Genomic DNA, 26,979 nt, shown 5'->3' with positions numbered 1-26,979 from the left:
TCTTCTTTTTTTTTGCCAGGACTTTCTCAGGTTGACCACCATTTTATTTTGTATATAAATTCAGTTTGCCAATTCAGAATTAAAAAAACAAAAAATCTGAATGCAGTGAACATTAACAAAAACAGATGTATGTCAGTCATTATTGTCCATAACACAATCAACTCAAAACGAGACAATAATCAAAACCAATACCTGGCATTCCATTACTATGTCATAGTAATCATTTGCAATTATGGAAAAAAAATCACCCATACCAAAAAAGGCATACAACTTTTCATTTACTTACTTAGGGCATGTGGAAAAAAAAGACCAAAAGCAAAAACAAAAAACAACAAAACCCCCAAAAAACAATAATGATCAGTATGGAAGGCAGCCGTACAAATTGTACAGTTATGTACCAAAACTTCAAATCAGTCATAACGACAGTCAGCTGGACTACCATTGTGACATTTCCTAATTGCTGTTGTCTGTCTTGTTGCAGAGAACTACACGGAACTACAAATACCTGAACAAGAGTGGAAAGACTGCAGGAGAATAAACAGAATTACAAGCCTTTCTTTTTTGTTTTGGTTATTAAGTCTTTATAAAGCTGTCAAATAAAGGAGATTGTTATCATTCCTCCTTTACCTTGGTAGCTGTGGAGCCACAAAACCTAAAATACTGAGTCAACTTTATCAGTGTGGGATATGTGTAAAATGTCTCAGAATGAACCTCAAGCCCTGGAATAAGAGAACAGTTACTCTTTACAACGATGAGACGCATTTGAAGGAAGGGTGTTTCATCTTTTTTCTTTTTTTTTCCTGATGAAGAGGAGGAAGATGATTGATTCATGACTTGCGTCAACAACAGTGCACGAATATCCGTTGCTCCCAGTGCCCTGAGCCTCATCCCAGGGAGATAACTGCGCCCCATGGATTACCTGGAGCAGGCCCAGACACTGTACCGCAAGCGCCATGTGCATGCTGCTGCCTTGTCGGACAGCGACCGTGACAACTTGGCCATGGCCATCACCCGGCTGGTGCGCTCCAGCCTGACGCAGCAAGGGGGCATGTCCTGCTTCCGTTACCTCCCCTTCATCTCCGTCATCCAGAAGACGGTGGCCAGTGGCCGGTTCCAGGGGCGGCAGGCGGCGGCGGCTTTCTTGGAGCTGGAAAAGTACATGTTGCTACTGCTAGGCCAGCCCTGGAAGAGGGAGTTCTGGCTGCTCAAGGTAGGTGTGCTTGTTGGTTTTTAGTTGTGACTGCTCAAGGTAGGTGTGCTTGTTGGTTTTTAGTTGTGGCTGCTCAAGGTAGGTGTGCTTGTTGGTTTTTAGTTGTGGCTGCTCAAGGTAGGTGTGCTTGTTGGTGTTTAGTTGTGGCTGCTCAAGGTAGGTGTGCTTGTTGGTTTTTAGTTCTGACTGCTTAAGGTAGGTGTGCTTGTTGGTGTTTAGTTGTGGCTGCTCAAGGTAGGTGTGCTTGTTGGTGTTTAGTTCTGACTGCTTAAGGTAGGTGTGCTTGTTGGTTTTTAGTTGTGGCTGCTGAAGGTAGGTGTGCTTGTTGGTGTTTAGTTGTGGCTGCTCAAGGTAGGTGTGCTTGTTGGTTTTTAGTTGTGGCTGCTCAAGGTAGGTGTGCTTGTTGGTTTTTAGTTGTGGCTGCTCAAGATAGGTGTGCTTGTTGGTGTTTAGTTGTGACTGCTCAAGGTAGGTGTGCTTGTTGGTTTTTAGTTCTGACTGCTTAAGGTAGGTGTGCTTGTTGGTGTTTAGTTGTGGCTGCTCAAGGTAGGTGTGCTTGTTGGTGTTTAGTTCTGACTGCTTAAGGTAGGTGTGCTTGTTGGTTTTTAGTTGTGGCTGCTGAAGGTAGGTGTGCTTGTTGGTGTTTAGTTGTGGCTGCTCAAGGTAGGTGTGCTTGTTGGTTTTTAGTTGTGACTGCTCAAGGTAGGTGTGCTTGTTGGTTTTTAGTTGTGACTGCTGAAGGTAGGTGTGCTTGTTGGTTTTTAGTTGTGACTGCTCAAGGTAGGTGTGCTTGTTGGTTTTTAGTTGTGGCTGCTCAAGGTAGGTGTGCTTGTTGGTTTTTAGTTGTGACTGCTCAAGGTAGGTGTGCTTGTTGGTTTTTAGTTGTGGCTGCTTAAGGTAGGTGTGCTTGTTGGTTTTTAGTTCTGACTGCTCAAGGTAGGTGTGCTTGTTGGTTTTTAGTTCTGACTGCTTAAGGTAGGTGTGCTTGTTGGTTTTTAGTTCTGACTGCTTAAGGTAGGTGTGCTTGTTGGTTTTTAGTTCTGACTGCTTAAGGTAGGTGTGCTTGTTGGTTTTTAGTTGTGGCTGCTCAAGGTAGGTGTGCTTGTTGGTTTTTAGTTGTGGCTGCTCGAGGTAGATGTGCTTGTTGGTTTTTAGTTGTGGCTCTTCAAGGTAGGTGTGCTTGTTGGTTTTTAGTTGTGGCTGCTCAAGGTAGGTGTGCTTGTTGGTTTTTAGTTGTGGCTGCTTAAGGTAGATGTGCTTGTTGGTTTTTAGTTCTGACTGCTTAAGGTTGGTGTGCTTGTTGGTTTTTGGTTGTGGCTACTCAAGGTAGGTGTGCTTGTTGGTTTTTAGTTCTGACTGCTGAAGGTAGGTGTGCTTGTTGGTTTTTAGTTCTGACTGCTTAAGGTAGATGTGCTTGTTGGTTTTTGGTTGTGGCTACTCAAGGTAGGTGTGCTTGTTGGTTTTTAGTTCTGACTGCTGAAGGTAGGTGTGCTTGTTGGTTTTTAGTTGTGGCTGCTCAAGGTAGGTGTGCTTGTTGGTTTTTAGTTGTGGCTGCTCAAGGTAGGTGTGCTTGTTGGTTTTTGGTTGTGGCTACTCAAGGTAGGTGTGCTTGTTGGTTTTTAGTTCTGACTGCTGAAGGTAGGTGTGCTTGTTGGTTTTTAGTTCTGACTGCTCAAGGTAGGTGTGCTTGTTGGTTTTTAGTTGTGACTGCTCAAGGTAGGTGTGCTTGTTGGTTTTAGTTCTGACTGCTGAAGGTAGGTGTGCTTGTTGGTTTTTAGTTGTGGCTGCTCAAGGTAGATGTGCTTGTTGGTTTTTAGTTGTGGCTGCTCAAGGTAGGTGTGCTTGTTGGTTTTTAGTTGTGGCTGCTCAAGGTAGATCTCCTTGTTGGTTTTTAGTTCTGGCTGCTCAATGTAGGTGTGCTTGTCTGGCTGTTCAAGGTAGGTGTGCTTGTTGGTTTTTAGTTCTGGCTGCTGAAGGTAGATCTGCTTGTTGGTTTTTAGTTGTGGCTGCTCAAGGTAGGTGTGCTTGTTGGTTTTTAGTTCTGACTGCTCAAGGTAGATCTGCTTGTTGGTTTTTAGTTGTGGCTACTCAGGGTAGGTGTGCTTGTTGGTTTTTAGTTGTGGCTGCTCAAGGTAGATCTGCTTGTTGGTTTTTAGTTGTGGCTACTCAGGGTAGGTGTGCTTGTTGGTTTTTAGTTGTGGCTGCTCAAGGTAGATCTGCTTGTTGGTTTTTAGTTGTGGCTACTCAGGGTAGGTGTGCTTGTTGGTTTTTAGTTGTGGCTGCTCAAGGTAGGTGTGCTTGTTGGTTTTTAGTTCTGACTGCTCAGGGTAGGTGTGCTTGTTGGGTTTTAGTTCTGACTGCTGAAGGTAGGTGTGCTTGTTGGTTTTTAGTTCTGACTGCTTAAGGTAGGTGTGCTTGTTGGTTTTTAGTTCTGACTGCTTAAGGTAGGTGTGCTTGTTGGTTTTTAGTTCTGACTGTTCAAGGTAGGTGTGCTTGTTGGTTTTTAGTTCTGACTGTTCAAGGTAGGTGTGCTTGTTGGTTTTTAGTTGTGGCTCTTCAAGGTAGGTGTGCTTGTTGGTTTTTAGTTCTGACTGCTTAAGGTAGGTGTGCTTGTTGGTTTTTAGTTGTGGCTGCTCAGGGTAGGTGTGCTTGTTGGTTTTTAGTTCTGACTGCTGAAGGTAGGTTTGCTTGTTGGTTTTTAGTTCTGACTGCTGAAGGTAGGTGTGCTTGTTGGTTTTTAGTTGTGGCTGCTCAAGGTAGGTGTGCTTGTTGGTTTTTAGTTGTGGCTGCTCAGGGTAGGTGTGCTTGTTGGTTTTTAGTTCTGACTGCTGAAGGTAGGTGTGCTTGTTGGCTTTTAGTTCTGACTGCTTAAGGTAGGTGTGCTTGTTGGTTTTTAGTTGTGGCTGCTCAGGGTAGGTGTGCTTGTTGGTTTTTAGTTGTGGCTGCTCAAGGTAGGTGTGCTTGTTGGTTTTTAGTTGTGGCTCTTCAAGGTAGGTGTGCTTGTTGGTTTTTAGTTGTGGCTGCTCAAGGTAGGTGTGCTTGTTGGTTTTTAGTTGTGGCTGCTTAAGGTAGGTGTGCTTGTTGGTTTTTAGTTGTGACTGCTCAAGGTAGGTGTGCTTGTTGGTTTTTAGTTCTGACTGCTGAAGGTAGGTGTGCTCGTTGGTTTTTAGTTGTGACTGTTCAAGGTAGGTGTGCTTGTTGGTTTTTAGTTCTGACTGCTCAAGGTAGGTGTGCTTGTTGGTTTTTAGTTGTGGCTGCTCAAGGTAGGTGTGCTTGTTGGTTTTTAGTTGTGACTGCTCAGGGTAGGTGTGCTTGTTGGTTTTTAGTTCTGACTGCTTAAGGTAGGTGTGCTTGTTGGTTTTTAGTTCTGACTGCTTAAGGTAGGTGTGCTTGTTGGTTTTTAGTTCTGACTGCTTAAGGTAGGTGTGCTTGTTGGTTTTTAGTTGTGGCTGCTCAAGGTAGATCTCCTTGTTGGTTTTTAGTTGTGGCTGCTGAAGGTAGGTGTGCTTGTTGGTTTTTAGTTGTGGCTGCTCAAGGTAGGTGTGCTTGTTGGTTTTTAGTTCTGACTGCTGAAGGTAGGTGTGCTTGTTGGTTTTTAGTTGTGGCTGCTCAAGGTAGGTGTGCTTGTTGGTTTTTAGTTGTGGCTGCTGAAGGTAGGTGTGCTTGTTGGTTTTTAGTTCTGACTGCTCAAGGTAGGTGTGCTTGTTGGTTTTTAGTTCTGACTGCTCAAGGTAGGTGTGCTTGTTGGTTTTTAGTTGTGGCTGCTCAAGGTAGGTGTGCTTGTTGGTTTTTAGTTGTGGCTGCTCAGGGTAGGTGTGCTTGTTGGTTTTTAGTTCTGACTGCTGAAGGTAGGTGTGCTTGTTGGTTTTTAGTTGTGGCTGCTCAAGGTAGGTGTGCTTGTTGGTTTTTAGTTGTGGCTGCTCAAGGTAGGTGTGCTTGTTGGTTTTTAGTTGTGGCTGCTTAAGGTAGGTGTGCTTGTTGGTTTTTAGTTGTGACTGCTCAAGGTAGGTGTGCTTGTTGGTTTTTAGTTGTGACTGCTCAAGGTAGGTGTGCTTGTTGGTTTTTAGTTCTGACTGCTCAGGGTAGGTGTGCTTGTTGGTTTTTAGTTCTGACTGCTCAGGGTAGGTGTGCTTGTTGGTTTTTAGTTCTGACTGCTGAAGGTAGGTGTGCTTGTTGGTTTTTAGTTCTGACTGCTGAAGGTAGGTGTGCTTGTTGGTTTTTAGTTGTGGCTGCTCAAGGTAGGTGTGCTTGTTGGTTTTTAGTTCTGACTGCTCAAGGTAGGTGTGCTTGTTGGTTTTTGGTTGTGGCTACTCAAGGTAGGTGTGCTTGTTGGTTTTTAGTTCTGACTGCTGAAGGTAGGTGTGCTTGTTGGTTTTTAGTTCTGACTGCTCAAGGTAGGTGTGCTTGTTGGTTTTTAGTTGTGACTGCTCAAGGTAGGTGTGCTTGTTGGTTTTAGTTCTGACTGCTGAAGGTAGGTGTGCTTGTTGGTTTTTAGTTGTGGCTGCTCAAGGTAGATGTGCTTGTTGGTTTTTAGTTGTGGCTGCTCAAGGTAGGTGTGCTTGTTGGTTTTTAGTTGTGGCTGCTCAAGGTAGATCTCCTTGTTGGTTTTTAGTTCTGGCTGCTCAATGTAGGTGTGCTTGTCTGGCTGTTCAAGGTAGGTGTGCTTGTTGGTTTTTAGTTCTGACTGCTGAAGGTAGATCTGCTTGTTGGTTTTTAGTTGTGGCTGCTCAAGGTAGGTGTGCTTGTTGGTTTTTAGTTCTGACTGCTCAAGGTAGATCTGCTTGTTGGTTTTTAGTTGTGGCTACTCAGGGTAGGTGTGCTTGTTGGTTTTTAGTTGTGGCTGCTCAAGGTAGATCTGCTTGTTGGTTTTTAGTTGTGGCTACTCAGGGTAGGTGTGCTTGTTGGTTTTTAGTTGTGGCTGCTCAAGGTAGATCTGCTTGTTGGTTTTTAGTTGTGGCTACTCAGGGTAGGTGTGCTTGTTGGTTTTTAGTTGTGGCTGCTCAAGGTAGGTGTGCTTGTTGGTTTTTAGTTCTGACTGCTCAGGGTAGGTGTGCTTGTTGGGTTTTAGTTCTGACTGCTGAAGGTAGGTGTGCTTGTTGGTTTTTAGTTCTGACTGCTTAAGGTAGGTGTGCTTGTTGGTTTTTAGTTCTGACTGCTTAAGGTAGGTGTGCTTGTTGGTTTTTAGTTCTGACTGTTCAAGGTAGGTGTGCTTGTTGGTTTTTAGTTCTGACTGTTCAAGGTAGGTGTGCTTGTTGGTTTTTAGTTGTGGCTCTTCAAGGTAGGTGTGCTTGTTGGTTTTTAGTTCTGACTGCTTAAGGTAGGTGTGCTTGTTGGTTTTTAGTTGTGGCTGCTCAGGGTAGGTGTGCTTGTTGGTTTTTAGTTCTGACTGCTGAAGGTAGGTTTGCTTGTTGGTTTTTAGTTCTGACTGCTGAAGGTAGGTGTGCTTGTTGGTTTTTAGTTGTGGCTGCTCAAGGTAGGTGTGCTTGTTGGTTTTTAGTTGTGGCTGCTCAGGGTAGGTGTGCTTGTTGGTTTTTAGTTCTGACTGCTGAAGGTAGGTGTGCTTGTTGGCTTTTAGTTCTGACTGCTTAAGGTAGGTGTGCTTGTTGGTTTTTAGTTGTGGCTGCTCAGGGTAGGTGTGCTTGTTGGTTTTTAGTTGTGGCTGCTCAAGGTAGGTGTGCTTGTTGGTTTTTAGTTGTGGCTCTTCAAGGTAGGTGTGCTTGTTGGTTTTTAGTTGTGGCTGCTCAAGGTAGGTGTGCTTGTTGGTTTTTAGTTGTGGCTGCTTAAGGTAGGTGTGCTTGTTGGTTTTTAGTTGTGACTGCTCAAGGTAGGTGTGCTTGTTGGTTTTTAGTTCTGACTGCTGAAGGTAGGTGTGCTCGTTGGTTTTTAGTTGTGACTGTTCAAGGTAGGTGTGCTTGTTGGTTTTTAGTTCTGACTGCTTAAGGTAGGTGTGCTTGTTGGTTTTTAGTTGTGACTGCTCAAGGTAGGTGTGCTTGTTGGTTTTTAGTTGTGGCTGCTCAAGGTAGGTGTGCTTGTTGGTCTTTAGTTGTGACTGCTCAGGGTAGGTGTGCTTGTTGGTTTTTAGTTCTGACTGCTGAAGGTAGGTGTGCTTGTTGGTTTTTAGTTCTGACTGCTTAAGGTAGGTGTGCTTGTTGGTTTTTAGTTCTGACTGCTTAAGGTAGGTGTGCTTGTTGGTTTTTAGTTGTGGCTGCTCAAGGTAGATCTCCTTGTTGGTTTTTAGTTGTGGCTGCTGAAGGTAGGTGTGCTTGTTGGTTTTTAGTTGTGGCTGCTCAAGGTAGGTGTGCTTGTTGGTTTTTAGTTCTGACTGCTGAAGGTAGGTGTGCTTGTTGGTTTTTAGTTGTGGCTGCTCAAGGTAGGTGTGCTTGTTGGTTTTTAGTTGTGGCTGCTGAAGGTAGGTGTGCTTGTTGGTTTTTAGTTCTGACTGCTCAAGGTAGGTGTGCTTGTTGGTTTTTAGTTCTGACTGCTCAAGGTAGGTGTGCTTGTTGGTTTTTAGTTGTGGCTGCTCAAGGTAGGTGTGCTTGTTGGTTTTTAGTTGTGGCTGCTCAGGGTAGGTGTGCTTGTTGGTTTTTAGTTCTGACTGCTGAAGGTAGGTGTGCTTGTTGGTTTTTAGTTGTGGCTGCTCAAGGTAGGTGTGCTTGTTGGTTTTTAGTTGTGGCTGCTCAAGGTAGGTGTGCTTGTTGGTTTTTAGTTGTGGCTGCTTAAGGTAGGTGTGCTTGTTGGTTTTTAGTTGTGACTGCTCAAGGTAGGTGTGCTTGTTGGTTTTTAGTTGTGACTGCTCAAGGTAGGTGTGCTTGTTGGTTTTTAGTTCTGACTGCTCAGGGTAGGTGTGCTTGTTGGTTTTTAGTTCTGACTGCTCAGGGTAGGTGTGCTTGTTGGTTTTTAGTTCTGACTGCTTAAGGTAGGTGTGCTTGTTGGTTTTTAGTTCTGACTGCTGAAGGTAGGTGTGCTTGTTGGTTTTTAGTTGTGGCTGCTCAAGGTAGGTGTGCTTGTTGGTTTTTAGTTCTGACTGCTCAGGGTAGGTGTGCTTGTTGGTTTTTAGTTCTGACTGCTCAGGGTAGGTGTGCTTGTTGGTTTTTAGTTCTGACTGCTCAGGGTAGATGTGCTTGTTGGTTTACTGTCTTTTTGTTGGGGTTTTATACACTTTTTTTTTTCTTTTTCTTTGTCATTTTTCTTGTCTTCTGTTGTTGTGTTATATATATATATATATATATATATATATATATATATATATATATATATATATATATATATATATATATAGTCCATGTTCCTCGTGTGATGAGATCCAAGTTTAAACATTATGAAATGAATGTGGCAGTTGATAATAGTCCATGAGCTGTGCCAAGGGCTGTGTAGATCAGTTGGTCAAGCTATTGCTGTCAGCCTGTTGGCCAGCTTATGGGTGTGTTGCATTTGCTCTCATGAGATCTGTGATAGGCAGAAGTCAAAACTATTGTGTGTTTGTTGCTTTAACATAGGATCTCATCACCCCCCCCCCCCTCCTCCACCTCCTGTACTATTCAGCAGTGAGCTCAATGCATTTAAAAAACAAAAACACAAAACCTGCAGAAAGCGCTGAAAATTGAATATGTTTATAAACATATTGATACTAAGATATCCTCCGATCTCTTTTGTCAGCTTTGTAGCAGACACATTTTTGATTCAGTTTGATATGGACATTTTTCAGTCTGGTCTGGACAAAGTATGGAATTTTCTTTTGTTTGGTCACATTTGTTGAACCCGACTGATATTTTGATTTAAAGTTTTTATCAAACCTTATTTTTTAAAGCATTATCAAAACTGAAAATACTATATTTGCTCTTGAATACTCCAAGAAAATGGATATACATGTATGAATATATATCAATACATATGTAAAATTCTTCTATCTATCTCTGTACAGTATGTATTATATAGAGAGAGATATTTTTATATATTTTTTGTCTTGCTGTGCAGACGTACGGTGGGTATTTCCGCACCAAGGTGAAAAGTCACCTAGAGGAGCCAGAGGAGATCCTGCAGCTGGTGGGCTACATGACAGGAGAGGAGGTCAGCAGCAGCAGCACTTATCTGATCCTGCAGCAGGCCCCGGACACTGAGGTGGTGCTGCATGTGGCCTTTGACTGCCAGGTGGCGGCGGAGGAGTGCCGCTACATCGGGGACTACCACGACCAGATGAGGTGCATGAACCTCAGCCTGATGGACGTCATGAGTGTGCTGCTGTCGGGAACCTCCGTGGACCCTGTGCACGTGCCCTTACCAGCCAGCACCACGCCGGCCCTTCAAGGGGGGAACAACAGCAACAACATGGGAGGGCACCCTGATGGTGCGTTGGTGAAGCATCAAGGAGCGTCGCACAGGGACATGACTGCCACGCAGGCCCTGGGTCTGCCGCCGGGGATGGGGAGGGAGGGGGTGACGGGGGGAATGAACCTGGGCCATCCCATGGCAGGCGTTCCTGCTGCAGCCCCCCACGCCCTTTCCCACCAGCCCCTGAACCACGTGGGTCCCGGTTTTACCCACCTCCCTCAGCCCCTGACCCACACCTACCAGAACATGGCAGAGCATCTGCCTGTTGCAGGGGGACTGAAGGTTGAGGCACCTCCACAGTTACCTCCCTCTGCTGTTGTGGGAGATGCGGGCTTTCGTCAGGTGCCAGGGTCAAGGTCGTCGTATGCTTCCTCTGCCCAGTCGTCAGGCTACGTGTCAGGTAATGTGCTGTGTCCAGACAGATCGAAAACTTGTTTTTCTCCTTTCTACCACCAGAGCACATGACAGTGGCTTTGACCCAGTGTTCCCTGGTGATCAGTGTTGGAGGCCCTGTTGCAGCAGGGTGTTTTGTCCTTGGAAAACCACTTCCACTCTACAAAATCCAGAAAGAAAAACAGAAAAGGGAAAAAGATCAAGAGTGAGGGAGAGAGAGTCACACAGAAGAAAACAGATAGCTTGTAAAAAAGGTCCATTCTACAGTGCCAGTAGTAGTAGTTTCTATCACATGCAGATCTTGATTCCTTATTACCAGAATTGTTTATGATGTGAAATGATGTAGAGCCAGAGTGTTTTGTGAAAGAGATACTATCAACCCTTTCGTTGCTGTGGGTTCTTTTATGTTCACTGTGTGCATGTTTTACATGGGATTTCAGTTCCTCTTCCATGATCCAAATGACTGGTGTCCAGACCACCACTCAAGGTCTAGTGGAGGGGGAGAGAATACTGCTGATTGTGGGATTTGATCCCATGTTCTCCGATTCTCTGGTGGGATTTGATCCCATGTGCTCCGATTCTCTTGTGGGATTTGATCCCATGTTCTCTGATTCTATTGTGGGATTTGATCCCATGTTCTCTGATTCTATTGTGGGATTTGATCCCATGTGCTCCGATTCTCTTGTGGGATTTGATCCCATGTTCTCTGATTCTATTGTGGGATTTGATCCCATGTGCTCCGATTCTATTGTGGGATTTGATCCGATCCCATGTGCTCCGATTCTATTGTGGGATTTGATCCCATGTTCTCCGATTCTATTGTGGGATTTGATCCCATGTGCTCCGATTCTATTGTGGGATTTGATCCCATGTGCTCCGATTCTCTGGTGGGATTTGATCCCATGTTCTCTGATTCTCTTGTGGGATTTGATCCCATGTGCTCCGATTCTCTGGTGGGATTTGATCCCATGTTCTCTGATTCTCTTGTGGGATTTGATCCCATGTGCTCCGATTCTCTTGCTTCCTGAGCAGACGCATTACCACTAGGCCATGAAATATTATTTTTGAGAAAAAATTCATGTGTTACCACTTGGCTGTGAAATGTTATTTTATAGAAAAAAATTAATGCGTTACTTCTAGGCCAAGAAAGGTTAGTACAGGGGAAAAATTTACATGTAACCACAAGACCATGAAATGTTATTTTTTGGGGAAAAAATCATGCGCAACCACTGGGCCATGAAAAGTTATTTTAGGAGAAAAAATGTTTTGTTCCAGGATCAGTGTCGGTGATGAGCAACCGGTCGTCAGCCTACGGGGTGATCTCTCCCTTCCCGGCACCCTCCTCCACCTCAGGGCACCTGGGTAGTAGTGGGCCTCACCTCCCCTCCCCTGCCCCCCCTGGGTACTACAGCTACGGGTTCCCTGCTCAGCCGGTGAACAGCGGTGGTGGGGATCAGGTGGACTCTCCGGCCATGAACGTTCCTCTCCCACAGCCACCCCCCGCGTCCTCCTCCTCCCCCAGACATTCCGCACAGCTGTTCCCCCCACACACCCACAGACCCCCTCCTGTTGATTTCCCCTTCATGGATGATGATGTGGAGTCCGCTCCCAGCCCCCTGTTTCCTCAAGCCGTGCCCAGCCAGGCGGTGGGGGGACAGGTTGGGGGCGGTTCTGTGGTGGAGCCGGAGGTGGTTATGCGGCGGCCTGCAGGTAGTAGGACAAGAGAGGGGGCGGCAGTGTCTTTCGGGGAGTGGCGACCGGTGCAGTGGGATGGGAAGGCGGGGGCAGGGGGGGTGATGGGGGCACGTTCCTCATCCAGCATGGTGCACCGGCCTACTTCTAGTCAGCAGTCATCGGATGTCACCAGGTGGGAATTGGGGGAGGTGGGGGGGGCGGGGGGGTTGAGTGTTTTGTGTGTATGTGTGTTGGAGGGTGTGGGTATTGGTGTGTTTGTGTGTATGGGTATTTGTGGATAGAGGGGGGGAGGGTGCAGGGGGTGGTATTGGTGGATGTGTGTGTGTGCGTATCTATTGGCATTTGGGGTTGGAGTTGTGTGTGTGGCGTTATTGGTGGTGGTGGAGATGGTGTGTGTGTGTGTCTGTTGGCATTTGGGGTTGGAGTTGCGTGTATGGCGGTATTGGTGGTGGTGGAGATGGTGTGTGTGTGTGTGTGTGTGTGTGTGTGTGTCTGTTGGCATTTGGGGTTGGAGTTGTGTGTGTGTGGTGGTAATGGTGGTGGTGGTGGTGGTGGTGGTGGTGAGTTTGTGTATGTGTGTGTGTGTGTGTCTTTTGGCATTAGGAGGTGGAGGTGTTTGTGTTGCAGTATTGGTGGGCAGTGTGTTTGTGTGTGTGTGTGTGTGAGTGTGTCCATTGACATTTGGGGTTGGAGTTGTGTTTGTGGCAGTATTGGTGGTGGTGGTGTGTGTGTGTGTGTGTGCATATGTCTGTTGGCATTAGGGGTTGGAGTTGTGTGTGTGGTGGTATTGGTGGGCGGTGTTTGTGTGTGTGTGTGTGTGTGTGTGTGTGTGTGTGTGTTGGCATTAGGGGGTGGAGGTGTGTGTGTGGTGGTATTGGTGGGCAGTGTGTGTGTGTGTGTGTGTGTGTGTGTGTGTGTGTGTGTCTTTTGGCATTGGGGGATGGAGGTGTGTGTGAGGCGGTATTGGTGGGCGGTGTGTGTGTGTGTGTGTGTGTGTGTGTGTGTGTATTGGCATTGGGGGGTGGAGTTGTGTGTGTGGTGGTATTGGTGGGCGGTGTATGTGTGTGTGTGTGTGTGTGTGTGTGTGTGTGTGTGTGTGTGTGTGTGTCTTTTGGCATTGGGGGGTGGAGGTGTGTGTGTGGTGGTATTGGTGGGCGGTGTGTGTGTGTGTTTGTGTGTGTGTGTGTGTGTGTGTGTGTATTGGCATTAGGGGGTGGAGGTGTGTGTGTGGCGGTATTGGTGTGTGGTGTGTGTGTGTGTTTGTGTGTGTGTGTGTGTGTGTGTGTATTGGCATTAGGGGGTGGAGGTGTGTGTGTTGCAGTATTGGTGGGTGGAGTGTGTGTGTGTGTGTGTGTGTGTGTGTGTATTGGCATTAGGGGGTGGAGGTGTGTGTGTGGCGGTATTGGTGGGCGGTGTGTGTGTGTGTGTGTGTGTGTGTGTGTGTGTGTGTGTGTATTGGCATTAGGGGGTGGAGGTGTGTGTGTGGGGGTATTGGTGGGCGGTGTGTGTGTGTGTGTGTGTGTGTGTGTGTGTGTGTGTGTTGGCATTAGGTGGTGGAGGTGTGTTTGTGGTGGTATTGGTGGGCGGTGTGTGTGTGTGTGTGTGTGTGTGTGTGTGTGTGTGTGTGTATTGGCATTAGGTGGTGGAGGTGTGTGTGTGGAGCTATTGGTGGGCAGTGTGTGTGTGTGTGTGTGTGTGAGTGTGTTTGTCTCTGTTGGCATTAGGGGGTGGAGGTGTGTGTGTGGTGGTATTGATGGGCGGTGTGTGTGTGTGTGTGTGTGTGTGTGTGTGTGTCTGTTGGCATTAGGGGGTGGAGGTGTGTGTGTGGTGGTATTGGTGGGCGGTGTGTGTGTGTGTCTGTTGGCATTAGGGGGTGGAGGTGTGTGTGTGGTGGTATTGGTGGGCGGTGTGTGTGTGTCTCTATTGGCATTCAGAGGTGGAGGTGTGTGTGTGGTGGTATTAGTGAGTGGTGTGTGTGTGTGTGTGTGTGTGTGTGTATGTGTGTGTGTGTGTTAGCTGCAAGAAAACAATTTTTGCAGTTTAAAGAAAAATTTCTTTTTTCATTAAATCCTGTGACAGCCTACATAATATACTGTGATAATGATAAGATAACGAAGGAAGGAAAAAAGCATCCCAGTCCACATCATTACCGCTGAAGACTGTTCATCTTCTCACTAGTTAAGTGGAAGGAAAAAAGCATCCCAGTCCACATCATTACCACTGAAGACTGTTCATCTTCTCACTAGTTAAGTGGAAGGAAAAAAGCATCCCAGTCCACATCATTACCACTGAAGACTGTTCATCTTCTCACTAGTTAAGTGGAAGGAAAAAAGCATCCCAGTCCACATCATTACCGCTGAAGACTGTTCATCTTCTCACTAGTTAAGTGGAAGGAAAAAAGCATCCCAGTCCACATCATTACCGCTGAAGACTGTTCATCTTCTCACTAGTTAAACTAAAGTGGTTTATTGTCATTGAAACCTGTATCATTGTATGCATTCATTGTTTTCAGCACCAGATAGTGGGTGTGGAGAATGGGTGAGAGATGGACAAGGGGAGTTGTGTAGAAAACAGCCACAGTAAAAACAACTGATGACTGTGTGTGTGTGTGTGTGTGTGTGTATGTGTGTCTGCATGCATGTGTGTGTGTGTCTGAGTGTATGTTCTTGTGTGCTTTATGTCTGACTGATACATTATTGTAAAACACTCTGAGAAGTTTGAAAGTGCTTTGTAATATACTATTACTATTACTGCTGCTGCTGATCATTATTACAATTGTTTTACATTACAGTGTTTACTGCTGTGATCTCATTTCAGGGTTGCTCCTGGTCAGCCGGCCACAGCGGTGCTGGCTATGTTGAACACGTCATTGGCAGTGGAGGCGGGTCAGCACTACCCTCCCCCTCCCCTCCCCTCTGTGGCAGGGGGGGCCCCACGGGACAGCCCCAGCAACACCCCACAGGACAGCAGCTCCCACCCCTACGGGGATTCTCAGCCACCACCGCACCCTGTCTACTTCCCTCCGGATGCCAGCCCTGGCCCCTGTCCACTGTACAGCAACACGGTGTGTGAGCCAGGTCCACAGAAGACGCCCACGTTCGCCCAGGTGGCAGCGTCAGGCAAGGCCACAGACAGTCAGGTGTTGTTGTCACGGCAGGCTCAGGGCTCAGCGGCTGTGCCCACCCCCCAGGGCTCAGTGGCCGTGCCCACCCCCGCCGCCAGACCGGAGAAAGGTCCGCTGGCCAAGTCAATCGTCAGCACGGGTCGCAGTGGGGCAGGGTCATCGTCAGAAGTGATCCTGCGGGAGAAGATGGTGGTGAAGCCAGGGGGGACGGTGCGGGGCAGCTCTCTGGTGACCCCATCGTCATCGGGTCAGAGGAACGGCATCAGCCGTCAGTCCTCACAGAGCATGGACCTGGGGATGCTGAAGTGGCGCTGCCCCGCCTGCACCATGGAGAACTGGGCTGCCCACACCATCTGCTCCACCTGCAGCAAGAGCAGGAATGCCCCGGGTCTCAAGTTCCCCGCCGCCGGGGAGAGCAAGCGCATGTGTCCGGCATGTACGTTTGAGAACCAGCCGGGTCGGTCGGCCTGTGAGATGTGTGAGACTGCTCTGACAGACGTTCATACCTATGTGTAGCGGCTTGCCCTGTGCTTTGTGTTTGTGGACTCTAGCCAGCTTATCAGAGTATCCTGGGTTGTTGGTTTTCTTATTCTTTTTAAAATTGAATCAGTTATCCTGTTTTTTTGTTTTTCTCTTATTTTTAAAAGATTGCATCAGCATTGTTAGACTAGAGTGTATTGTTTCCCAAGATTTTTAAAAATATCCTTTTGATTTAAATTAAAATGATCATTTGTGTGTTGTAAAAAACAAACAAACACACACACACACACACAAACTTGCTATTTGAAAGAAGAAGAAGAAAAATAGCTGCCAAAAGATTTCATGTATTACCAATACAATCATTTCAAGCATTCTGGAACAAATCAAGCTGTCCTGGACAAACTCAGAATCAAGTATTGTTTTGCATGGGACAGTTTACTTTTCACGATGGATTGACTGTACAACATTGAGATTTGGTCAGACATGATGAAGCATTCAGACTGTGACCTTGGTGCCGACACAGCCATGGTGAGAACAGGGACTGTGTGGCTGATCCAGTCGCCATGGTATCCAGCCATCCTGTGTGGCTGATCCAGTCGCCATGGTATCCAGCCATCCTGTGTGGGGGATCCAGTCGCCATGGTATCCAGCCATCCTGTGTGGGGGATCCAGTCGCCATGGTATCCAGCCATCCTCACAGATACACTCACAGAAACACAAGCCCACAGCCAGCAGAAGTTCAAGAAGTAAATCAATAAATAAGATGGAACAGAAGAGGTGTGTTTTGAGTAACTCTTAAACTGAAGTGGTGAATCCTCATGACGGACTGAGAAGGCAGTTTGATCCATATATAGATCTACAACACATCTGGTTATTACAGTTCTAGCAGTGCACAGGGAGCTGTTAGCATTACTCACTTGGTCATGAGAAGGCTGCTTGCATCATGAGACCCAGCATTGCTCCTTGCTGCTTAATCACTGTGAGTGATAACGATGATAATGCTATGTGGAGTTCCAGCCACCCAGCATTGCTGCTTAATCACTGTGAGTGGTAACGATGATAATGCTATGTGGAGTTCCAGCCACCCAGCATTGCTGCTTAATCACTGTGAGTGGTAACGATGATAATGCTATGGTAACGATGATAATGCTATGTGGAGTTCCAGCCACCCAGCATTGCTGCTTAATCACTGTGAGTGGTAACGATGATAATGCTATGTGGAGTTCTAGCCAGAACAATGATTTAAGGCTACATGAATATATTGATGAGGCACCATTCTTTGTCTCTGCATCAGTAGCAAAAGATAGGTAGTCGTCTTTCTTACGGACAGCAAACTTTAATCTGATCTCATCTTTATCTTATCTTGATTTTTATCTCATCTTGTCTCATTGATGCCAGTGGGTGCGCTGTGGCAGAATCAGCTAGATGTTGGACTTGTGATCCAGTGTTGACCAGTGACCAGGGTTGGAGGCCCCGTTTCAGCATGGTGTTGTGTCCTTGGGAAAGGGACTCGACTCAGCTTTCCTCACTCCACTCATGTCAATGTGGTCAGGGAAGGTTAAAACAGCGGATTGGGCCCCACCTTCCTGTATCAGCTTCTCTAGACACATTGGATATAAATTCACTGCACAGATGGCTGTAGTTGTAAAATGCTATGGCACCACACTTCCATCACCATTGGTGGCAGGCCAGTCTGCAATCTTCGATTCGCAGACGACATCGACCTCATGGGGGGCACTAACACCGAGCTCCAGGATCTAACAGACTCACTACAAGAGCAAGTGCTTACGGCATGGAGGTCAGCACACAGAAGTCAAAGGTCATGGTCAACAGCACAACTAACATCAGTGCCTACATAACCATCAATGGTGAGCCCTTGGAAGAAGTGACCAGCTTCAAGTACCTGGGAGCAACCCTGTCCAAAGACAGCACCTGCACAGCAGAAATCCGAAATAGGATTAATTCTGCAATGGCAGTGATGGCCAGACTGAACAGGGTATGGAAGAGCAACATCAGATTCCACACAAAATTCCTGCTCTACAAGTCATTGGTGGTCTCCATCCTCTTATATGGATGTGAGACATGGACACTGATGGCAGAAACAGAAAGAAGAATCCAAGCATTCGAAACCAAGTGCTTGAGGAGACTACTACACATCTCCTACAAGGAGCACAAGACCAATGACTATGTGCGGAACCTGGTCAGCAACCTTGTTGGGCCCCAAGAACCACTGCTGGCAACTGTCAAACGACGGAAGATGGCATGGTTTGGTCACGTCATACGATATAACACCCTCTCCAAAACCATCCTGCAAGGGACTGTAGAGGGAGGGCGCAGACGGGGGCGGCAGAGAAAGAGCTGGTCCGACAATGTCAAGGAATGGACCAAAATGACGATGCCAGATCTCCTCACGACAGCTGCCAACAGAACGGCGTGGCGAGCTATGACATCTTCCTCGTGTCCCCCCAACAACCCCAGCGGTCGAGGGAATGAGTGAGTGAGTGAGTGATGGCACCTTTAACATCAGATGTTTAAGAGTTAGAAATACACACACATACACACACACATGCATATATATATATATATATATATTATTAATAGTAAGAGGTAGACTAAAGGAATCTTGGTAAAAGTGGACTTACATAGGATAAAAGAGGTGGCAAATTGAGCCACAGGCTCTTCTTCAGGCAAATGAAATGAGTGAGTGGAGTATTATCAATAATATATAATATTACTATATGAGGTGGACGACAGTGGATTGTGGATTCAGCCATCCCATTTGAGCCATAGCTGTGACAGGAAGCCAGACACCAAGATGACTGTCAAAGAATCCCATAGACATTTTGGTATTTATTTGATTTTTTTATATATTCTAAATTTGATTGTAAAATTTGCTGTCTCTCTTCCAGTGGCATAACTTCCATGCTGCTCATCATCTGAAATTCTCCACTCCACACAGCCACATGAAAGCTTGTTGTCTCACAGTGTTAGGGAGCTAGTGATGCCAGGTTGCCATGAGGCTCCCCACCATAGGACACCCTGCACTGCTGCTGTCAGCTGACTCATTTTGGCCATGTTCGGGGGTGACGGTTTTTGACTTGAGTTTTGTAAGCACACAAACATATGCAGGCTTCTGAGGGGTTTAAACATGTCATGCTGCATGTGTCGGTTTGTGTTGCTTTACAGTGTGGCCACAGTGACTATAGTCAATCCTTTGAATGAGAGAGTCATCCATCTCTCTGCAACATAGTTTCTTTCCAGAAGCTGACTTACCTGTGATTTACATACCTTTTGGTGGTACCTTGGATTTTGTGAAGAAAAATGGTGTTTGACTTTGTTACCATTGCCTTTCTGAAGTTGATTGTGGAATGACCTCATTTTTCTTGGTTTAAAAGTCGGTGACTTTGTTATTTTTGTTTGAACTTGTTGCACAAGGCTCTCTCTTTCAAAGCTGCTTGAATGCCTGTGGGTTTTTGATTACTTGTCTTCCATTGGGATGTTGAGGACGTGGCTGCGATTGATTCAGACTGATAACAAGAGGGTTATGTTAAATGTGTTAGTGGATGGAGAGTTACGTGGATGTTGAGGACGTGGCTGTGATTGATTCAGATTGATAACAAGAGGGTTATGTTAAATGTGTTAGTGGATGGAGAGTCACATGGATGTTGAGGATGTGGCTGCGATTGATTCAGACTGATAACAAGAGGGTTATGTTAAATGTGTTAGTGGATGGAGAGTTACATGGATGTTGAGGATGTGATGTGATTGATTCAGATTGATAACAAGAGGGTTATGTTAAATGTGTTAGTGGATGGAGAGTCACATGGATGTTGAGGATGTGATGTGATTGATTCAGACTGATAACAAGAGGGTTATGTTAAATGTGTTAGTGGATGGAGAGTCACATGGATGTTGAGGATGTGATGTGATTGATTCAGACTGATAACAAGAGGGTTATGTTAAATGTGTTAGTGGATGGAGAGTCACATGGATGTTGAGGATGTGATGTGATTGATTCAGACTGATAACAAGAGGGTTATGTTAAATGTGTTAGTGGATTGAGAGTCACATGGATGTTGAGGACGTGGCTGTGATTGATTCAGACTGATAACAAGAGGGTTATGTTAAATGTGTTAGTGGATGGAGAGTTACATGGATGTTGAGGATGTGATGTGATTGATTCAGACTGATAACAAGAGGGTTATGTTAAATGTGTTAGTGGATGGAGAGTCACATGGATGTTGAGGATGTGATGTGATTGATTCAGACTGATAACAAGAGGGTTATGTTAAATGTGTTAGTGGATGGAGAGTCACATGGATGTTGAGGATGTGATGTGATTGATTCAGACTGATAACAAGAGGGTTATGTTAAATGTGTTAGTGGATGGAGAGTCACATGGATGTTGAGGATGTGATGTGATTGATTCAGACTGATAACAAGAGGGTTATGTTAAATGTGTTAGTGGATGGAGAGTCACATGGATGTTGAGGATGTGATGTGGTTGATTCAGACTGATAACAAGAGGGTTATGTTAAATGTGTTAGTGGATGGAGAGTCACATGGATGTTGAGGATGTGATGTGATTGATTCAGACTGATAACAAGAGGGTTATGTTAAATGTGTTAGTGGATTGAGTGTCACATGGATGTTGAGGATGTGATGTGATTGATTCAGTCTGATAACAAGAGGGTTATGTTAAATGTGTTAGTGGACAGAGAGTCACATGGATGTTGAGGATATGGCTGTGATTGATTCAGACTGATAACAAGAGGGTTATGTTAAATGTGTTAGTGGATTGAGAGTCACATGGATGTTGAGGATGTGATGTGATTGATTCAGACTGATAACAAGAGGGTTATGTTAAATGTGTTAGTGGATTGAGAGTCACATGGATGTTGAGGATGTGATGTGATTGGTTCAGACTGATAACAAGAGGGTTATGTTAAATGTGTTAGTGGATGGAGAGTCACATGGATGTTGAGGATCTGGCTGCGATTGATTCAGACTGATAACAAGAGGGTTATGTTAAATGTGTTAGTGGATTGAGAGTCACATGGATGTTGAGGATGTGGATGTGATTGATTCAGACTGATAACAAGAGGGTTATGTTAAATGTGTTAGTGGATGGAGAGTCACATGGATGTTGAGGATGTGATGTGATTGATTCAGACTGATAACAAGAGGGTTATGTTAAATGTGTTAGTGGATGGAGAGTCACATGGATGTTGAGGATGTGATGTGATTGATTCAGACTGATAACAAGAGGGTTATGTTAAATGTGTTAGTGGATTGAGAGTCACATGGATGTTGAGGATGTGATGTGATTGATTCAGACTGATAACAAGAGGGTTATGTTAAATGTGTTAGTGGATGGAGAGTCACATGGATGTTGAGGATGTGGCTGCGATTGATTCAGACTGATAACAAGAGGGTTATGTTAAATGTGTTAGTGGACAGAGAGTTATATGAATGTTGAGGACGTGGCTGTGATTGGTTCAGACTGATAACAAGAGGGTTATGTTAAATGTGTTAGTGGATGGAGAGTCACATGGATGTTGAGGATGTGATGTGATTGATTCAGTCTGATAACAAGAGGGTTATGTTAAATGTGTTAGTGGATTGAGAGTCACATGAATGTTGAGGATGTGATGTGATTGATTCAGACTGATAACAAGAGGGTTATGTTAAATGTGTTAGTGGATTGAGAGTTATATGGATGTTGAGGATGTGATGTGATTGATTCAGACTGATAACAAGAGGGTTATGTTAAATGTGTTAGTGGATTGAGAGTCACATGGATGTTGAGGATGTGATGTGATTGATTCAGACTGATAACAAGAGGGTTATGTTAAATGTGTTAGTGGACAGAGAGTCACATGGATGTTGAGGATGTGATGTGATTGATTCAGACTGATAACAAGAGGGTTATGTTAAATGTGTTAGTGGATGGAGAGTCACATGGATGTTGAGGATGTGATGTGATTGATTCAGACTGATAACAAGAGGGTTATGTTAAATGTGTTAGTGGATGGAGAGTCACATGGATGTTGAGGATGTGATGTGATTGATTCAGACTGATAACAAGAGGGTTATGTTAAATGTGTTAGTGGATGGAGAGTCACATGGATGTTGAGGATGTGATGTGATTGATTCAGACTGATAACAAGAGGGTTATGTTAAATGTGTTAGTGGATGGAGAGTCACATGGATGTTGAGGATGTGATGTGATTGATTCAGTCTGATAACAAGAGGGTTATGTTAAATGTGTTAGTGGATGGAGAGTCACATGGATGTTGAGGACGTGGCTGTGATTGATTCAGACTGATAACAAGAGGGTTATGTTAAATGTGTTAGTGGATGGAGAGTCACATGGATGTTGAGGATGTGATGTGATTGATTCAGACTGATAACAAGAGGGTTATGTTAAATGTGTTAGTGGATGGAGAGTTATATGGATGTTGAGGATGTGATGTGATTGATTCAGACTGATAACAAGAGGGTTATGTTAAATGTGTTAGTGGATGGAGAGTCACATGGATGTTGAGGATGTGATGTGATTGATTCAGACTGATAACAAGAGGGTTATGTTAAATGTGTTAGTGGATGGAGAGTCACATGGATGTTGAGGATGTGATGTGATTGATTCAGAATGATAACAAGAGGGTTATGTTAAATGTGTTAGTGGATGGAGAGTCACATGGATGTTGAGGATGTGATGTGATTGATTCAGACTGATAACAAGAGGGTTATGTTAAATGTGTTAGTGGATGGAGAGTCACATGGATGTTGAGGATGTGATGTGATTGATTCAGACTGATAACAAGAGGGTTATGTTAAATGTGTTAGTGGACAGAGAGTCACATGGATGTTGAGGATGTGATGTGATTGATTCAGACTGATAACAAGAGGGTTATGTTAAATGTGTTAGTGGATGGAGAGTCACATGGATGTTGAGGATGTGATGTGATTGATTCAGACTGATAACAAGAGGGTTATGTTAAATGTGTTAGTGGATGGAGAGTCACATGGATGTTGAGGATGTGATGTGATTGATTCAGACTGATAACAAGAGGGTTATGTTAAATGTGTTAGTGGATGGAGAGTCACATGGATGTTGAGGATGTGATGTGATTGATTCAGACTGATAACAAGAGGGTTATGTTAAATGTGTTAGTGGATGGAGAGTCACATGGATGTTGAGGATGTGATGTGATTGATTCAGACTGATAACAAGAGGGTTATGTTAAATGTGTTAGTGGATGGAGAGTCACATGGATGTTGAGGATGTGATGTGATTGATTCAGACTGATAACAAGAGGGTTATGTTAAATGTGTTAGTGGATGGAGAGTCACATGGATGTTGAGGATGTGATGTGATTGATTCAGACTGATAACAAGAGGGTTATGTTAAATGTGTTAGTGGATGGAGAGTCACATGGATGTTGAGGATGTGATGTGATTGATTCAGTCTGATAACAAGAGGGTTATGTTAAATGTGTTAGTGGATGGAGAGTCACATGGATGTTGAGGATGTGATGTGATTGATTCAGTCTGATAACAAGAGGGTTATGTTAAATGTGTTAGTGGATGGAGAGTCACATGGATGTTGAGGATGTGATGTGATTGATTCAGACTGATAACAAGAGGGTTATGTTAAATGTGTTAGTGGATGGAGAGTCACATGGATGTTGAGGATGTGATGTGATTGATTCAGACTGATAACAAGAGGGTTATGTTAAATGTGTTAGTGGATGGAGAGTCACATGGATGTTGAGGATGAGTTCCCCTTGGTAGTTGTTTGCAAGGTTTGTCTTTCATTGTCAACTTTTGTGTCTGTTGATCATGTTTTTGCCATAACTGTGCGTCGGTAAATGTTTGTTGAATGTTCATTTGTTTCAGTTTGATCCAATGCCATTATTTTCTTAAATTATCTGAGATACTCGGAGAAGTAAGACTTGTTTGAAACTGAACAGTTTGATTTTTGTCCGAAAGATGTGATTTTTGTCTGAAAGAGCTTTTCAGCATTTTGTTTCAGTGGACTGTATTTACTGTTTACTGTATACATATGAAAGTTCTGTATTTGCTGTGTACAGAGTGAAATTAAAAAGATCAAAGGTGCAACACTGGGAAAGGTAAACCCATAACATACATATATATATATATATATATATATATATATATATATATATATATATATATATATATGTATATATACATATATGTATAGATGCAATCGAGGGAATGTGAGAAATATTTTTGAAATATTGTCCATTTTTAATAGCTTCCAGGAAAATGAAAATCTGTAGGTGTGAAGTTGTGCATTGACTGACCAGCTGTCTTACACACCTATGAGTATTTGTAAAGAATCTCCACATAAAACCAAAATAATTCATTCTAGGGACGTGAACCATTTTGTACAGTGAACAGTTTCATTTGGCAAAACAAGCTTTGTTCAGATAGGGGGGAAAATGAACAGGAATGGTCACAGTTAGTTTGTGAACAGGAATGCACACAGTTTGTGAACAGGAATGGTCACAGTTTGTGAACAGGAATGGTCACAGTTAGTTTGTGAACAGGAATGGTCACAGTTAGTTTGTTAACAGGAATGCACACAGTTTGTGAACAGGAATGGTCACAGTTAGTTTGTGAACAGGAATGGTCACAGTTAGTTTGTTAACAGGAATGCACACAGTTTGTGAACAGGAATGGTCACAGTTAGTTTGTGAACAGGAATGCACACAGTTTGTGAACAGGAATGGTCACAGTTAGTTTGTGAACAGGAATGCACACAGTTTGTGAACAGGAATGGTCACAGTTAGTTTGTGAACAGGAATGGTCACAGTTAGTTTGTGAACAGGAATGCACACAGTTTGTGAACAGGAATGGTCACAGTTTGTGAACAGGAATGGTCACAGTTAGTTTGTTAACAGGAATGCACACAGTTTGTGAACAGGAATGGTCACAGTTAGTTTGTGAACAGGAATGCACACAGTTTGTGAACAGGAATGGTCACAGTTTGTGAACAGGAATGGTCACAGTTTGTGAACAGGAATGGTCACAGTTAGTTTGTGAACAGGAATGGTCACAGTTTGTGAACAGGAATGGTCACAGTTTGTGAACAGGAATGGTCACAGTTAGTTTGTGAACAGGAATGGTCACAGTTTGTGAACAGGAATGGTCACAGTTAGTTTGTGAACAGGAATGCACACAGTTTGTGAACAGGAATGGTCACAGTTTGTGAACAGGAATGGTCACAGTTTGTGAACAGGAATGGTCACAATTAGTTTGTGAACAGGAATGGTCACAGTTTGTGAACAGGAATGGTCACAGTTTGTGAACAGGAATGGTCACAGTTAGTTTGTGAACAGGAATGCACACAGTTTTTGTGGTATAGTGACTTCTTTTATGTCCAGTCGTTTGTTTAGCTCTATGTTTCATGTTAAATATCTTTTATTTTCCTGGGGTGGCAGATTTCTGCAGAAAAAAAAGACCACTAACTGTGCTGTTGAGGACTCCCAGAGATCGATGGCAACTTGGATCTTTAACATACATTAGGGTGCACCTTTGTGTGTGATCAGTGAATATTGAGGCATAACTTTCCGTGTGCGGATGCGGGGGTCTTGCAGTATAAATAGCATCCCCACCTTCTGGAAATTCTGTGCTAGAAATTTCTTCTTTATTGTCACTCTCTTTGTTGAGACTTTTTTTTTCTTCACTGTTGTCTCCTTTTTCTGCCTTCCCAGTCCATTCCCCTTTCTGTTTTCAAGCAAGCCTTGACACTTTTTTCTCTTTTCCGCAGTCTGTGATGTTCTATCTGTGCTGTTTTGCTCTGGCAATTAGGTAGTGAGATGTAAACACTGGGATGGGCACTAGCTGCCCATTCTGCAGTATTATTTGCCTATATGGCCTTTTTTATTTATTTTTTGTTTGGCTTTGAAGTATTGATTTTTTCCTTTTTTACGATTTTTTAAAATCAGGGGATGATAAATGAAGCGGAAGGGCTGGCGTCCTCAGCATGGCCTAGTCTTATTTGCCATAAGGGGCAAAATGGTTGGGAGACTGTGTCATGAACTGTGTTTTCTACGTTTGATTTAGTGGGCTTTTTTTCTGTTTTTGTTTTGTTTGTAGATGTGACAGTTTTGTGTTGATGCGGTTGAGCATTTGTATGGTTTGACAATCCTGATATGGCCCTGTGCGGTCGGCTGGACTATAAGCAACAAGAATAAGAATATGAGGCGTAACTGAACAAGTCATGAAGTGTGTGAAGAGTTTCAATTTTGCATTTAATTCTATTTGGTTGAGAAAATTGTTGTAAATAATAAAGAGTATGAATATTTAAATCTGGGCTGTTTGTTGAAAATGTGTCTGAGCGAAATGATGTTACAAAATGCTAAGTTCTATTTGTTTGAACGGTTATAAAAATTTGATATAATAAACAAACTTTTGAATTGGATGATTTCATGTTTTGTACGCTTCCATTTTATGGAATGATACATCAGTTTATTTTAGTCTTGGCACTTGTGAATGCGTATGGAGCCCTATATTTGATACTATTTCAGATTGCTGTTTGTTTCTGGTTATGATGGAAAGGTGATATATTTGATGCTGGAAGTTTGCAAATGTGTGAAGTACATTTGTGAAGTTCTGACCATGATTGCTGTGTACATTCTTTACTTGTTTTAGTTGAAGTTCTTGTGGTCTGTCTGGTTTACTGTGCTTGTTGAGGATTTCTCAGTTACGTTATAATGTGAGTTCATTAAAACATTTCCATGGACAGGTTTTGCAGATACAGATTTTGAAGGTTTTCGGTCTCCCACTGATTGACTGTAAAAGTATTAATTATCTTTTTTCTCTTCCTCTTTGTCCCTTGCTGCCCTTCCACAGCCCATCCACTCCCCCCAATCCAACCCACTGCCTGGTCAGCCTCCTCCTCTCCCTCCCCTGTTAAGTGATGTGCAAGAAAAGCTGTGAAGCTTTGTTGTTAGTTTTGAATTGTTGTGTGTCTGAAGCTGCTGAAAAGCACAAAGAATTCCATTATTGTGTGTGCATAACTGCCAGCTGTGGAAGGCAACGTGTGTGGTTTATTTTTCCTTCGTGGTTATTGATACATCTGTCTGTTGTTCAGGAAATGAAATGGGGGTAGCAGCTGACATGACAATGAAAAGTACAGACGTTGTGCATTTGACATAACTTTAAGTTAATTGTTATAAAAAAAACAAACAAAAAAACTCACAATGTAGTCCACAGTTTGCACAAATGTGAGTATCGTGACCTATATATTTGTTTCTGAGACTTTTCCGTTTTTGTGTGTATGTGTTCCAGACTTTGGTCATGAAGATTTCACACTTGAGCCTATAACACACTCAACTCTGGTAGTAGCCAACCATGGCCCAAACTCCCACTGGTGATGGGGTTCAAACCTTGGTCCGTCCAGCTGTCAGTCCACAATGCAAACAACTTTGCCTCGGTGGCTGGTAAGGCTTTTCATGTCAAAGAAACCCTTACCAAAATAATAGGATTCTCAGAAGGAATCTAAGGGTATATTTTGCCCCAGAACTGTGTGTGTATATTATTTCTGTTGAAGTGAAAAAACAACCTAACTTACCTGTTTTAATTTGTTGGGAAACTGACATACAGGACTTGAAGAAAAAAAGGAAGGAAAAAAAGAAAAAAAAGAAAAAAAAAAGGACAAATAGCAGATTAAGAATGTTAGGGTGGTTAAAATTATGTTTTATTTGCATGTTTA

General features: G+C 44.0%; 1 protein-coding gene across 3 annotated transcripts in view; it reads left to right on the top strand.

Moving 5' to 3' along the window:
- LOC143285555 (uncharacterized) overlaps positions 1–15,272 on the top strand; it is a 21,522-nt gene extending 6,250 nt beyond the window's left edge. For all 3 annotated transcript variants that reach the window (XM_076592938.1, XM_076592937.1, XM_076592939.1), the window contains exons 2-5: positions 482–1,210; positions 9,185–9,938; positions 11,207–11,798; positions 14,444–15,272. In XM_076592938.1, coding sequence (XP_076449053.1) covers positions 911–1,210; positions 9,185–9,938; positions 11,207–11,798; positions 14,444–15,266 — 2,469 coding nt within the window. In that variant the 5' untranslated portion in view covers positions 482–910 and the 3' untranslated portion in view covers positions 15,267–15,272. The remainder of the gene's footprint in view (positions 1–481; positions 1,211–9,184; positions 9,939–11,206; positions 11,799–14,443) is intronic.
- Positions 15,273–26,979: the final 11,707 nt, after the last annotated feature.

This window comes from Babylonia areolata, chromosome 9 (assembly GCF_041734735.1).
Source record: "Babylonia areolata isolate BAREFJ2019XMU chromosome 9, ASM4173473v1, whole genome shotgun sequence".
Taxonomy (NCBI): domain Eukaryota; kingdom Metazoa; phylum Mollusca; class Gastropoda; order Neogastropoda; family Buccinidae; genus Babylonia; species Babylonia areolata.
This window is presented reverse-complemented; position numbering and strand designations above follow the sequence as displayed.